At 42.3% G+C, this 13685-nt stretch overlaps 1 protein-coding gene across 1 annotated transcript in view; it reads left to right on the top strand.

Annotated features, from left to right (window-relative positions):
- aqr (aquarius intron-binding spliceosomal factor) overlaps positions 1-13685 on the top strand; it is a 49265-nt gene that overhangs the window by 34063 nt on the left and 1517 nt on the right. The window contains exons 32-34 of the mRNA XM_037071768.1: positions 2295-2465; positions 8585-8670; positions 12367-12541. Coding sequence (XP_036927663.1) covers positions 2295-2465; positions 8585-8670; positions 12367-12541 — 432 coding nt within the window. The remainder of the gene's footprint in view (positions 1-2294; positions 2466-8584; positions 8671-12366; positions 12542-13685) is intronic.

The raw sequence follows: 13685 nt of genomic DNA, 5'->3' as shown, positions 1-13685 counted from the left end.
ATTGATACTACCTCCCAAGTCGGCAAATGGCTCATAAAGGGTAAGATGCTTATCTAAATCCACATCTTCTGTTGTTAGAAAATGGCTTTTCTCAGCCACTAGGCTTGTTAGTCTCAGCTTTTCTGCCTCACAAGCTACATTTTAAATTACATAAAAGCAAAAAGCAGTGTGGGCTTCCCTCACAGGTAGTCTAGATTTATGTGTTTGTATCTACACCACTATGTGTGATCCTCTCTCACCTTTTATCTCTTCTCTGTCCCTGTTTCATCCCTCTATCCTCCCAAGTCCTCATGTAGCCTCGAGGCAATTGGCTCAAACTGTAATGGGTTCTCTGGGATGTTAGGGCATTAGATCACATTTATGTTAAATATGCATATGAGGTAGGCTGGAAATGCCAAACACATGTCTACTTAGATATTACTCATCGTGAGAGTGCGTGAGACTCTTGCATATATATTTTTCTCTGCAGCCAAACTGTAGCTGTCTGATTAGTATTCTTCGACATATTCAACTGAAATGTTTTTTTTGTTTTGTTTTTTTTTCACATCCTTAACATGTAGTATAGCTCCTTGTGAAACATGATGTTGGGACAAGATATGACAGCAAAAATCACCCTCTCACTGCCACGAAGATAGTTTTGAAACATTTTGTCATTGTGGTTTTCAACCATTTGCAGATAATGTTGAATATTTCCCCTTTCAAAATGCCTGCTCCTACCTTATGTAGCCTAACTTGAATACGACTTTCTATGAGTAAAAACCTGGTGCGGCCATTAAAGTTATGAATCTGTGCCATTTGGAGACAGGTAACAAGGGAGAAAGAACAAAGGCTGTCACTGTTTTTTGATGTGTTGACTCCAGTGCAGCTGGATCAGGAACTGTTGATGAAGCTGCATAAATTATTATCAAAGATGTGAGGCTGCAGTCCGGGCTTAATTGAAACTGGATGAATAATGCATACTGTTGGCTTTTTTCTTTCTGTTTTTTTCTTTTTTTGTGTGGTCACATTTGAAGGGCAGCATGTAGCCTTGGAGTCAGGATGCACATGCACATGTAGAGGAATTTGTTTATTGTTAAGTGGGTACATAATGAATGCAATAGGCAGATTTTGAGGTCAGGCTCTCTGTTGTCCTGGGGGGCCTGGAATTGGAGATGAGAGATCGATAAATATAGCAAATGGGTATGTTTACATGTTTAGCACACTGTCTCTTTCTCTCTCGCTCTCTCTCTCTCTCTGTCTGTTTGTCTTTGTGTGTGTGTGTTTATGCTCCTGCTACAATCATCTTTGCATAAAATCATGAAACCACCCTAAAAATCTTGCCCCTCTGAGTTAAAATGTAAATGTGGTAATGCTGCTACAATATTATAACATTCTTCCATCAGATGGAGTAATGAAATTTCTGATGATGCAGTCTTCTCACGCTTCCAAAAACAAATTCAGAGTAACAGTGAAAATATGCCATTTACCCTTCTCGCTTCTATACAGAGAATCCTACATTGGGACATTTTGTCCTGGCCTGGCAAGTGGTGTTGTTGGGCTCCGTCTGAGGCAATTAATTCCAACCCAAATCAGCTGGCTACTCATGCGTAAATGAGTGGGCTTTTTATCTGTCTGAAAATTTAAACACTTTACAGGCAACAAAAAAAGGCAGCAGTAATATGTTAAAGTACAAGAGCATGAGAAACAGCAAAGTGTCAAACACAGCACACAGCCCTTAGTGTGCTGATAGGAAGAGACACCTCTGTGTTTGGGTAATTCAGCTTTGTCTCGGGGTGTAATGGTTCTGAAACAGGAGAAAAAAAAAAACATCACACAAATGTCCACAGAGATAATGTCCACACTATCTCTCCAGATATGTATCCATACTCAGTCTAAAGAATGTAGGATTTCTATGATCAAGTTCCTGAGCTCTGCTGCAATGTGCATGTCAGTCAGTTTGTTGTGCCTGTTCTGTATAAAAGAGCACAGTTGTTGAAGGATTGTCAAAAAAGTCTTACGATAGAGTATTGCTGGCATTTGTTATTTATTTTTTGTGACAGTATTTGGATGCCTGAAGTGTAGAAGTAGGAATTGCAGACAATGAGCTTCTCTTAAACGTTTAGGCAAATATTATCTTATTGCATTTAGCACCCCTTGCTCTACTAAAAACGAACTGAAATGTGAAGGTGTTTTTTTTTAAGTCACTCTTCGAAACATCAGCGGTTTCCCTCTCTCCTTACTTGTAAACAAAACTGCATATTTGAAATACAGTAATCCAAATCTTGCCACCTCCCTTTCTCTCTCTTCTTGTGAAGAACCTGGCAGAGGCAGAGTATTCCGTGGCTTTGTACATGTACATGCGTCTGCTGGGCTACCCTTCTGACCGCATCAGTATCCTCACCACCTACAATGGGCAGAAACACCTGATCAGAGACGTCATCAACCAGCGTTGTGCTGGCAACCCCTTCTTTGGTCAGCCTAACAAGGTAAGGACGCCGTGAATAGTACACACAACAGTTTGCACATCCAATGATTGCATTATTGTTTTTATTAATTTTCATTGTTGTAAAGCAGGATTACAAAAGTATGTATGTATGTATGCAAAGTGTGGATCTGAGTCTGCAAGTTGAGATGTGCTAATGCATCACTTTGTAAGATAACAGATACTGGGCTAAAGATCATAATCATAATTGTATGTTAATGTACCATCAAACAAATATCACATCAGCATAAATCTGCTGTACATTATTACACAGCATTTGCTTTGCAGTCTGAGCTGCAAGTCTAGCTTTGTTTAATCGCCATTGTGTTCCAAGAAATGGTTCAAGGTTATGGTGAATCACCATCCAGGCAACCGCGTCTCCAGTTTATTTACCGATTCAAACAGGATTAAATAAAATGGAATTCAGTCTAAGGTATCAAGCTAGTTAAAGTGTATTCATGATGTGTGGGCATTTACACATTTCATGGAGCATTCTAATCCTGAGACAAACCAGCTTCCATATGCATGAACTGTGCACTCTCCCAGCATCAATTGAGGGTGACACATTTCTCCTCTCCGTGTCAAGAAGGAACAGCAGAGCCAACAGTCATGTTTTCACGTCCTTTATATGTAGAAGGCTCAGACAAGTTTCAGTAGAAACATACTTAACACATGTAACATGCACACCAACACGGTTTCTTCACACCTTTAGATGTCTGCTAGAGTCATTGCACGCGCCGTCTATCCTCTGAATTCTCACAAGGCATTACTGTTTGCACACATACACACAGCTCTCTCTCTCCCTCTGCAATTTTAAGTGGATTTTGTACACTTTGACTCCTATTTTTTTCAGGCGTCCTTACCCTTTTAATTTTGTCTATCTGCATGATTCTTGCGGGTTGGAAAATTAATGAGCAGCTCATGAACTTTCTTTTACATTTTCCAGAGTTGTAGGCTAAGCAAAAGACTTTTTTTGTTCTTCTTCTTCTTTTTTTTTTTCTCCATCAAATCATGAGACACATCAAGAATGTTGCAGGTCATGAGACCCAAATAAAGCAGGACACTCTGTGCCCTCTGTCCACAACAGTTCACATACCAGCCATCTGCATACCTCTGTGAATGAAACTCGCTGAGGTGTGTGTAAGAGTGTGTGAATATGTTGGGGGAAAGGATTTAAATGTGTATACTGTGAGAGTGGGTGTGCTCTGTTCACGCCTGATAGATACCTTTGGATTGTCTTCATCCAGCCCACAGTGTTCCCCTCCAACTCCTCTTGTCTCCAAGCTCTTTTCCCTTCTTTTACACTGCTAAGTCAGCAGCCCGTTGGCACAGTTTTCCATCCATTTTCTGTTTGCACTGCTAAATGCTTTTATCCGCTAGCCTCAGGTTATGCTCTCCCCTACCCACATTCTCTCACCTTTCTTTGATCTCTGTTGTTCAGGCTGTTCATTCATGCCAGAAATTATGCAAGATTTGACTGAACAAATGGCACATCACCAGTCTGGAGGAGTGTCATTGTGCCATAGCGGCTGCCATACCTTCACTTCTGTTGTTTTGATCAATTGTGTTTTCAGATACTTGTGTTGTGTGATTGGTGGTTTTCCATGCTGGACATGAAAATGCAGCATTATGTTGCTGTCTGATGAGGACTTCTAGGGCCTTTCAGTGACTGCTGATTCAACGATCAAAACGATCTTTCTTTATTAAAATGTTTGTCATTTGGAGATGTTAGTGGCATAGTAAAATCAACATATTAGTCTTGATGAAACATGTTATATTTATTTTGACCAGTTAAAAAAAATGAGTTTAAAAGGAAGCTATCTGTAAACTGTCAGAAACCTTATCAAGAAAAAGTAAGTAGGACACAGAATTGTTTACAATGAAATATCAATTGTCGATCAGTCAAAGCACCAGCAGTTTGTCTATTGGTCAGTCCAACCACACAGTACAAGCCTGTATTCTATTTCTTCTTTTTTTGTGGAAATGCGATGATGGTGGTGTTATATCTTTTTGTTACTGTCGACAAATATCGTGAAAATACTGAAACTAACCATGTGTTCATCTCTTGGTGCTTTTGGATTTTCAAGCAGAATGTTAGACGTACGTCTTTAAGAACAGGTCATGAATACAAATTTGCATGACTTAAAAATGAGTTCCTAAATGAGTCGAATGTTGAACTATGGTATTTCGTAGATGAATACACATTTACTGCCATAGTGAGTACCCTCAGCATCTTTTCTGAATTATAGTCTCTCAAATGTAATATCAGTGCATATCATATAAAATGTACTGCAGTACTGATATATCTACACTATGGTAGTGTCCATGTTCACTGTAATGATGGAAAGTGTTGTCAACAGCGACAGTGCTACTCACAAATGTGTTTTCTGTAGCGCAAATTAAAAAAAGAGCTGTATCAGGCTTTGTTAGTTGGAGTATTTTATTATTGGCTTTGGTCTTTTCATGGGATTTGCTGACAAAAAAGGAAACATGGAATATCACCAGTCTTATTCTTCAGCAAAGGCTGTTTATTTATTGTCTCATAAACATGCCAGGAATCAAATCCTTCCCCTGTCTTTGTGTGTGTGGTTAATTCTATCACCTGCAGGCTTGGAGAGTTTAATGATCCTCTGTTGTTGTGTCTGTATTTTGTGCTGTGCAAGGCTACCTTGTTGCTTTGTCGTCAAGTTTATGTCATATTCTGACAGCTTGCCAGAAATTGTGCTTGGTCATGTTAAATGTCGCGCAATGTGAAGACAGAGTGTCATTCACTGTGCTCGTGGCCTTAGTCAGTATGCAAGCCCAGTAATAAAGTGACTGGGGTGACAGGCTGTTACATTTGCTGAGAAGAAAGATAGCCAGAGAGGCAGAGAGTTGAAAAAGAAAGAGGGGCTCCTGTGAGAAATGCTGAGCAGCTGAAAGGTCACGGCGCTGAGCTTTTGGTCCACAGTGTGTCTGACAATATGTCACAATGGCTAAAACCCAGCAGATGTCAACAGTCAGTCCATTTTACTGTGATTTCTTTAATTAGACAGAAAAGGAGAGGAAGGCCAGTTCGCACCAGTCAAAATAAAGGCATTGCACATAAATACCCAGCGAAAGATGTCGACTGAATCTCAAACAAGGGGTAGTAAATAAACTGTATGCATGTTTTTATGAACGTATGCATCTTTAAAGATGTTTGTTCTTTAGTTTACTCTGTGAATTTTAGTCCTTTCGAGTTCCCCCTCTGTTTTTGTGCTGCATTTTAAACCTTAAGATAGTATTCATCACTAACTACAGTTCCATCTCCTCATCGGTTTCCTTCACCGAAATCTCACCCCAAGAAAACAGTGATAGAATGTAAACCATTTATTTATCTGTCTCCAGTTAGTTGGGATGCACATAAACAGAGTCAAGTAGAGATAACTCAGAGGGGAAAGGTGTGACTGTTAAAGTTTTAAGTCCAAAGTTTGCATCCCTCGCAAGCTCTTCCACATTTTTCCATAAATAGGCATTTCCCCCATCGCTCTAGAGTATTTCCTTCATTTTCTGAGTGCAGCAGCCTCTTTATCTTTCTGTGTGACCGCAACCAGGATATCTTACAGACGGATATGTTGACATCGATAGGAATGCATCTTCTTTACATGTCCTTGTGTGGCTTTTTTTATAAGACAGATATGAAATCCTGAGACATGTGAATATGAAGGCACAGGAAATGAAACATTACACAGCGAACGCTGTCATCCCAGAGAGTTTCTTGTGAAAAACTGAACAATCCATTTGTCTGACTTGTGCACATTCCAGGGCTTAATTGCTGTGAATAAGACGTGGCAGGATGGATAGAGTGGCTAACAAAAAGAAAGAAAAAAGAGAGAACCTCACTTGACCATCAGCGGAATGTCTTTGTGTTATTGTCTTTATGACAATGAGGAGAAGGAGGGCAGATAGCTTCTATCAGCAACAAACTGTGTATGTGGCTCGCGGCATAATCTGCACGTCTTTGTGCTCTTCCTTGTATCCACAGACATGCATGTGCCACAATGACATGACCTCTGTAATTCACTCCCTGGAAGATTTCTCATAAATAACTAAACACCATGCAAAATGCTACGCCTGGGGGAGATTCTGTATCTGGGCTTCGTTGTCACTGTCTGTGGGCTAAGAATAGCTCGCTCGCTAAGGCACTCCTCTGCTAAACAAGTTGCACCGTTTGGGTTCAATACAGTTTCATACAGTTATAGACTACTTCAGCGATGGGTGTCCTGGAGTGCAACTATGGATGTCACATTTGTGTGAACATGTGTGTGCATGCATACCTCGGCTGTTGGACTTGAGCATTAACATTTGATTTGAACATACAGCTTGTGACACCTCATGCTATTGCAAAACCGACATATTGTTGCCTCAGGTGCTGCACCTGTTCTGCATAGCAACAGGGAGATTTAAATAAATATTGGTCTACTACATCATTTTCCCCATCTCTGCCTTTTTGCACTCACACTCTTCCCACATTCCTTACCTGGTACCACAAACTTTTGTGGTTTGAGTTTTGAAGGGATTTGGGCAAGGGAGTGCAAAGATGACTTAGAGTTACATTAGCTAAAAGGAGGTAACTGTGACCACAGAATGATTTATTTAGCATGGCTAGTTTATAGGTCGGTTGCAGAAGTTCTGGTGTCTGTGTGGCGTCTTGATGTTAGCTGATGTCCTATTGATCCTCTGTAGAGAATTGATCCACAGAGGAAAGGGCAACCTTTTTCTGCTGGCCTTCGGACTTCTTAGCATGTTGCCTGAATAACCGCAAGGTGCGGTTAAAACCTATTCATGGAGACAACGGATGCCATGAAACCAACCATATTGACAACTGAATCAACTATCTTTGTCAAGAATAATTCCACCTTTAATACAATGTAAATGTTGCCTGTGTTGATTGCACTTGCAGCAGTCGGCACTGAGTTTGTATGTCTGTGTTTTGTGTGTAGCTCAGGTTCTGACCAGATGCAGCACTCAGTATGTGACATTTGTGCAAACGTGTGTGCATGGCTATTGGAGTTGAACATAAACATTTGACTTGATTTGACATTAATGTGATGAAGCACTTCCACACAGCACCCTCCACTCTCTTCCTCTCTACATTCATGAGGTAAAGTGCATTTCCCCTCCAGTCAGCAGTCAACAAGGATGAAGAGAGAGTAACTACACTACATTACACCTGAGAGTGGAGGTGGGCACCTCCATGGCTCGCTGCTACAGACAGACTGAGACACAAGAAGGAAGATAAGACCACTTTTTAATCCCAAAAGTTAAAAAAAAAAAACCAACAAAAACTCTCCTCCAACTGTGTGAACACAAGGGACTTATTGTCAGTGGAAATTATGACTTGAGAGATTTATATATGTTGGTAATTACCTGATAAAAGAAACTCTGTTAAGAGCAGCCCTTCATGCAGACAGTATACCTAATACACTACAGTTTTTCCATGGTTGCATCTCAATTTCCTTGTTTTGTTTCAAGTTCCAAGTGTAAGTGCAGTATGTTGCCTTTATTTTGTAAGGGGTACCAGCAGTGACAAAGTCAAAACACAGCTCTGCTCCTCCTGTACAGGAATAAGCACGCTTCTCAGCAAGACAGGATTACCAGCGTATAAAAGCAAATTGGCTGACATGAGTTTCCTTCTGCTCTGAAAAAAAAAAAAGAGAGAGAGGGAGAAAATCCCATAGAGTCACCTCTCTGCCGTTCTCCGTCTCCGTGAAGTAATCTTTGATCCAGTCAAGCAGCATGGCCCCCAGTACCTGGGCCCCCTCCCGAGTCTCAGGGGCCCAGGTAAGAGGCTAGTGGTAGCAAATGCCCTCTAAGCCGTATTAGCCCAGCCGGCTGCCCATGTGGCCCACAGCGATAAGGGCAATAACAAGAAAACACAGGCACCCCCATTCATCTCACTCAAGAATGAATTTTAAAAAAAAGAATTTAAGACGGAAAGCATTCACACTCATGGTTCTCAACATTTCATTTTAATCCCTCCACCTACCCAAAAATGCACATAGCTTAGCTGCCATAGCTTAGCTAGCATATCTATCAACATATATGTGCATATTTGCCGGGTTTCTTTGTTCAACACTGAGTCTGTTTGTGTGTCTGCAGGTGACTACGGTGGACAGGTTCCAGGGTCAGCAAAACGACTACATCATCCTCTCACTAGTCCGCACCAAAGCCGTGGGACACCTGAGGTAATTACTTCAACACATGCCAAGCGGGGAAAAAAAGGCTTGCCCAAAAATGGACATCTTCAGCAGCTATTCTTCTACAAATAAACTTGCGTATCACACCTTAGATGCACTTCATCTGAGGACACAACAGCAACATTTGTAGGCGCTTAACTCTCTTGAGACAGCTGCTCTCTGGAGGCTCTCTTACTTTGTCGTGTGTAACTACTGAACAACGTTCACTAAAGGAGAAAGCACAACAGAGTCCCTGCCTTGAAGTATGTATGAGCTTAATGTGAGGCAGGGAGGATAAAGAGTGCTTCAGGATGGGAGTGTGTGGAGCTGACGGTACTGTTTTTGTCCTGGTTAAGAGAAGGTATTGTGCTCTGATGATTGGGTTGAGACTATTAGACAAAGCACTCCGTTCTGATCAAAGGCATAGCAGTCATTAAGAGGCATGATGGCTAAGTGCAGCAGTAGGTTTTATGTCTTTTCAGTCCCTGTCCCATTGCTGTCTTCTCAACTATACTTCCTCCTGTCCTCTCTTCTTAGTCCTTATCTCTCTGCTCCCCCTCCTCCTCACTCTTGCCTCCTCCTTCATTTGACTGAATTGATTTGTAGTGAATTGGCCTTAGACTCCTCGGCTGCCGTGAGATCCTGATGGGCTCTTCACACTTAAATACGCTGCGTGTTTTAATACCGGGCAATTGAGTCCGGACTATTCCACAGTACTTAAACTTGCCATGCCGGCCTCTGGCTGTGATGTACAGTTGCTGCTGTTGGAATTGCACCACTCACAGCTTTATCACAGCTGCATTGCCATGTGCACTCACCCACCATCACACTGGACGGGCTGCAAATTGGATCCCCACTGCGGAAAAAAAATCATTCCTTTTGTAGCTAAATACATGAACCCACAAGCCTCTACATGCCATCCTCGAGGGTGGTCATTTTTAGCTGGCAGAGAAAGCACCCAAGAACTTGGTTTTGTTCTTTCCTCATCTCACAGATAAAGCAGTGAATTGATGTCGCTGGGAATAAGAAGTGCAGCGGGCCTAGAAAGGGGTAGTTTATCTTGCTGGCAGCTCCTGCTCTCCTGTCGATATCGCTCATTTGATCTTGTTGTACACTGGATATTGCACACTGCCTTACACACAGGCCACTCGGTGTGGAAAGGTTGCCAAAGATTGTCCTTTTCACAATATGATACAGCTCTAGTTGTAGTATAGATACAGAAGAACCAGAGATATCATGTTTTTCTATAGACAGTATAAAGATGGAGAACATGTCTCTACATCCTCCCACTGCATAACAATGAAACTAAAATATCCTGGATATGAGCGTTGCTGTCCTTGTACTGGTGATGTGAATTGGAGTGCAGGAGCCGTGGTGTCAAAGTCCCGCCAATACACCCACCCAACACAGTCGACAGGGCACAGCTGTCAGTCATATTGTCACACCCCCTTTTTAGAAAATCAAATGACTGAATGAAGTAAAGCGCATACCTCCGCCAAAGCCCAACAGTCCCTTTTAAGTCAATCAAGCATAGTTCAATATCAAATAAAACATATTTAAATCTGCTAGGTCCGGATTTTTATTTGCATCCGCACCAAATTGTTCTTAAATGTTAAAAGATGTTAAAGGGGGAAAGAAAATACTCTGCACCCCAAGATAATGGGGTCTATTCCGAGCCAAGACCCATCCTTCATTGAAGAATGAAAAAATTTCCTTTAGTTTTTGCATTCTTCTTCCTTCTCTAAAACCAGCACCTATGTTACCCACAATGCAACTCAGCTATCAACAGTTGGGTCAGGGAGTTAGGTGTGTTATGCTACTAGTGGCTGTTGTAGCTAAGAATAGCTAGCCTCAAACAGAAACGAGGAGCATCACATCAAACCTGCAGTCCCCTAACCAGGAGCCCCAAAATTAAATGTTAAATTCGGCTCACTCCTTTTTTTAAAAATTGAGCAATTAAAATACAGTAAATGGCTTTTTAATGCCACTGTATGTAGTTTTGCTTTGCCTTAATATTCATTCATATATTGGTGTCCCCTGACACTACTGAATGGTCTGCTTAGTGGGTGAAAGAGCAGTGGTTCATGGGAAATTCGTGTGCTGTCCATTGTGTTTTTCTTTTACTGGGATCACTGAGGTGCACCACTGAGTCCTACCTCCCAGTCCTCCTCCTCCTCCCGCACTTTCCCCTCTTCCTGCATCCCTCCTCATGGCAATCTGCTGCCGTGACAACCACAGGGGAGGGCAGCTGACCATATGACGAGCCGACCCTTGCTTTGACAGGAGAAGCATTCCTGCTGATACACACAGGCACGGTCACATGCAGGAGCACACTCTTTGACAGGGAAGCACAGATCCAGACGCACTCTGACATGTACACACACACGTGGGAACACACACACACAAACGGTATTTGTCCACTTTGCTCTGCCATGTCACCGCACAGCCCAGGTGGGCGTCTCTCAGTTGTGCCATGTCCACAGGCTATAATGCTCCCCGATTGGTTCATCTGTTCTTACAGCTCTGTGCTCATTGGCTGCAGATCAGTGTAGTTTGTCTCTGTGGAAATGTTCAGGTTTCAAGTTTTTGAAATGTGCAGTAATTTAACATAAACCCATCGTATAAACCCTGCACAATGGTTTCTATAAGCCTTTTTTTTCCCTCTACATATTCATGGAACTCATCATGCATATTGCAAGGATTAATCCTCTTAATCTCATGAAGTGCTCAGGTGGACGTATTCCACATTTTTTGGCTGCGTTTCAGTCTGAATATGTGTTGCATATAGGCATGGGCGGGTGCCAAATTCTTCTGCATCAAACCAAACAGTTTTTAGTATGATCAGAGCTGCTTGAGTCAGCCAAACCCTTCTTCCTCCTCATATACTCTTCTATCGTCTGTGCTCGCAATAAGCCAGGACGCTTTTGTCTCAGAGATTTATTGTCCAGCTAAATTGTTACATTTTGCACAGCTCCATTTGGTTGCCTCCATAAAAACACAATATGAAGATTTATGACATGCTAAAATTGGTTGAGGGTGCCCCCTCAGTCTTTTTTTATAGTATCACTTTGTGAACAAACGCATATTTTAGGGGGAGCTTTTAGAAGCCCTCAGTCAATTTCCTCCCTTCTGCTATCCTGTGTAACATATGCAACTTTAACAACATGAGGATGTGCATTCAGTGTTCATTTAGGGAGATTTGACTCAAATCTGGCAGGTAAACAACCACTTTGCATCTGCAACCAGCCAAGCAAGTTTCCTTCAGTCTGTGGGAATGACTCCTCTGACTCTAATCTCTCAATTCTACTGGATGGCGAGAAAAACGTACTTCTCTGCCCTCTCTTGTACTCTCCCACCTTTCCCTCTCTTTGTCTGCCTTGTTTATCACTGCCCTTCGCCTTTCATTCCTTTATTTCTATCTTGGCTTTTAGATTTTTTTTCCCCCTCACCTATTGCTGCAAATCCTTCACTAAACCCCTCTCCTCCTACACCACACTGCCTTTTCCCTTCCTTTACAATATTTCCTTGATCCTTTCACTTTGATCCCTTTACTTCAGTTTTTGTTTTTGCCCCTACACATGATTTCCTCTCCTCCTATAATTTCACACTTTCCTCCCACACCCCTGCCACTTCTCTTTGAGTTTTTTTTTTTTTTACCCTCCTTGTATCAAACCAGTTTTCATGTTTTTTCTTCCCACTCCACAGGGATGTGAGGCGTCTGGTAGTAGCCATGTCAAGAGCCAGGCTGGGTCTCTACATCTTTGCCAGGGTTTCGCTGTTCCAGAACTGCTTCGAGCTGACTCCCGCCTTCAACCAGCTCACTGCCAGACCTCTGCAGCTGCACATCCGACCGCACGAGTACTACAGCCAAGAGCAGCCTGTACGTACAGTATGCACACATCAGTTTCTTAAAGCTCAATATAAGAATATCACATACAACTGTTGCACCCTCCGCCATCCTTCCATGTCATTGCTGCCACTGCCCCCTGACTCTCCCTAATCCTGCCTCTATATTCTGAATGGCATCGTCATTCCACTTGGGTCCTCACTGGTCCCAACTGTTACTGCAGCTTTACTCATAGGCCCCCTAGTCTGTTAACGGCACTCTGCAGGGGCCATCTGCAAACAAGGGGAAACACGGGCCTGGCTATAATTAACCCTAGAAGGTCAAAAGGCAAAACCACTCTCCCTTATTCCACCAGGCCAGCATGAGATGACTGTTGTCTGGTCACTGTGTCTCGCTGACTGGCATGTGTGTGGCAACAGGGGTGTCTAAAATACCCCATAGCCTCTGACACTTCCTCCGACTCTAGAGTGTTCATCCCCATGGGGGACAGCTCTTTTGGGCACACACATGCGGCCCCTGCTTAGCCCGTCTATCTGGAGTTAGTAAACCCCTGCTGCTTACACACAGATACAGATTAAAAAGTCAGATTTTTGTCTGGTAACGCTCGATCAGATCTTTCACAAGCCTACTTCACAGTGCTGATTCAGAGGCAGTTATAAAAATAAAGGATTACACTGCTGCTTAATGCTCCATGTAGACATATTCACAGCATTGATAGATGGTATTGGACAGACAATAAAGCTCGATATCTAATCACATTCAATCACAGGGAAACACATTAATACCCCGATGTTTTTACAGCAATAAAACCACACACTGTTAAGTTTTACAGTACTGAAGCTGTCAGTGCATTCACTTTGACATGATGCCCAATGGGCCTCTCTGAGCATCACCCCTATATTTAGGAGGTAACAGCCCGGCAGATTGAATATTCTGCTCGCCTCAGCCCTCAGTTTAGGCAGTAAGACTCTGTCTGCATACTAATCTTGTCAAATTACAAACTCTGCATACTCTCGACTCCTTTTGAAGCTACGTGAGGAGCAATCACTGGAGGAAGAAAGTGAGAAATTTGCTTTCAAATAGGAAGCAGGTAACAGGCAGGTGAATTGTAATTTCACTGCGCAATTGCATCACATCAGTAGTTTACCATGACTGCTAACGAGACAGGGATAATTCT

The sequence above is a fragment of the Acanthopagrus latus genome, chromosome 16 (assembly GCF_904848185.1).
Source record: "Acanthopagrus latus isolate v.2019 chromosome 16, fAcaLat1.1, whole genome shotgun sequence".
NCBI classification, from domain to species: domain Eukaryota; kingdom Metazoa; phylum Chordata; class Actinopteri; order Spariformes; family Sparidae; genus Acanthopagrus; species Acanthopagrus latus.
The sequence above is the reverse complement of the archived record's forward strand: the minus strand, read 5'-3'. Positions and strand labels throughout refer to the sequence as shown.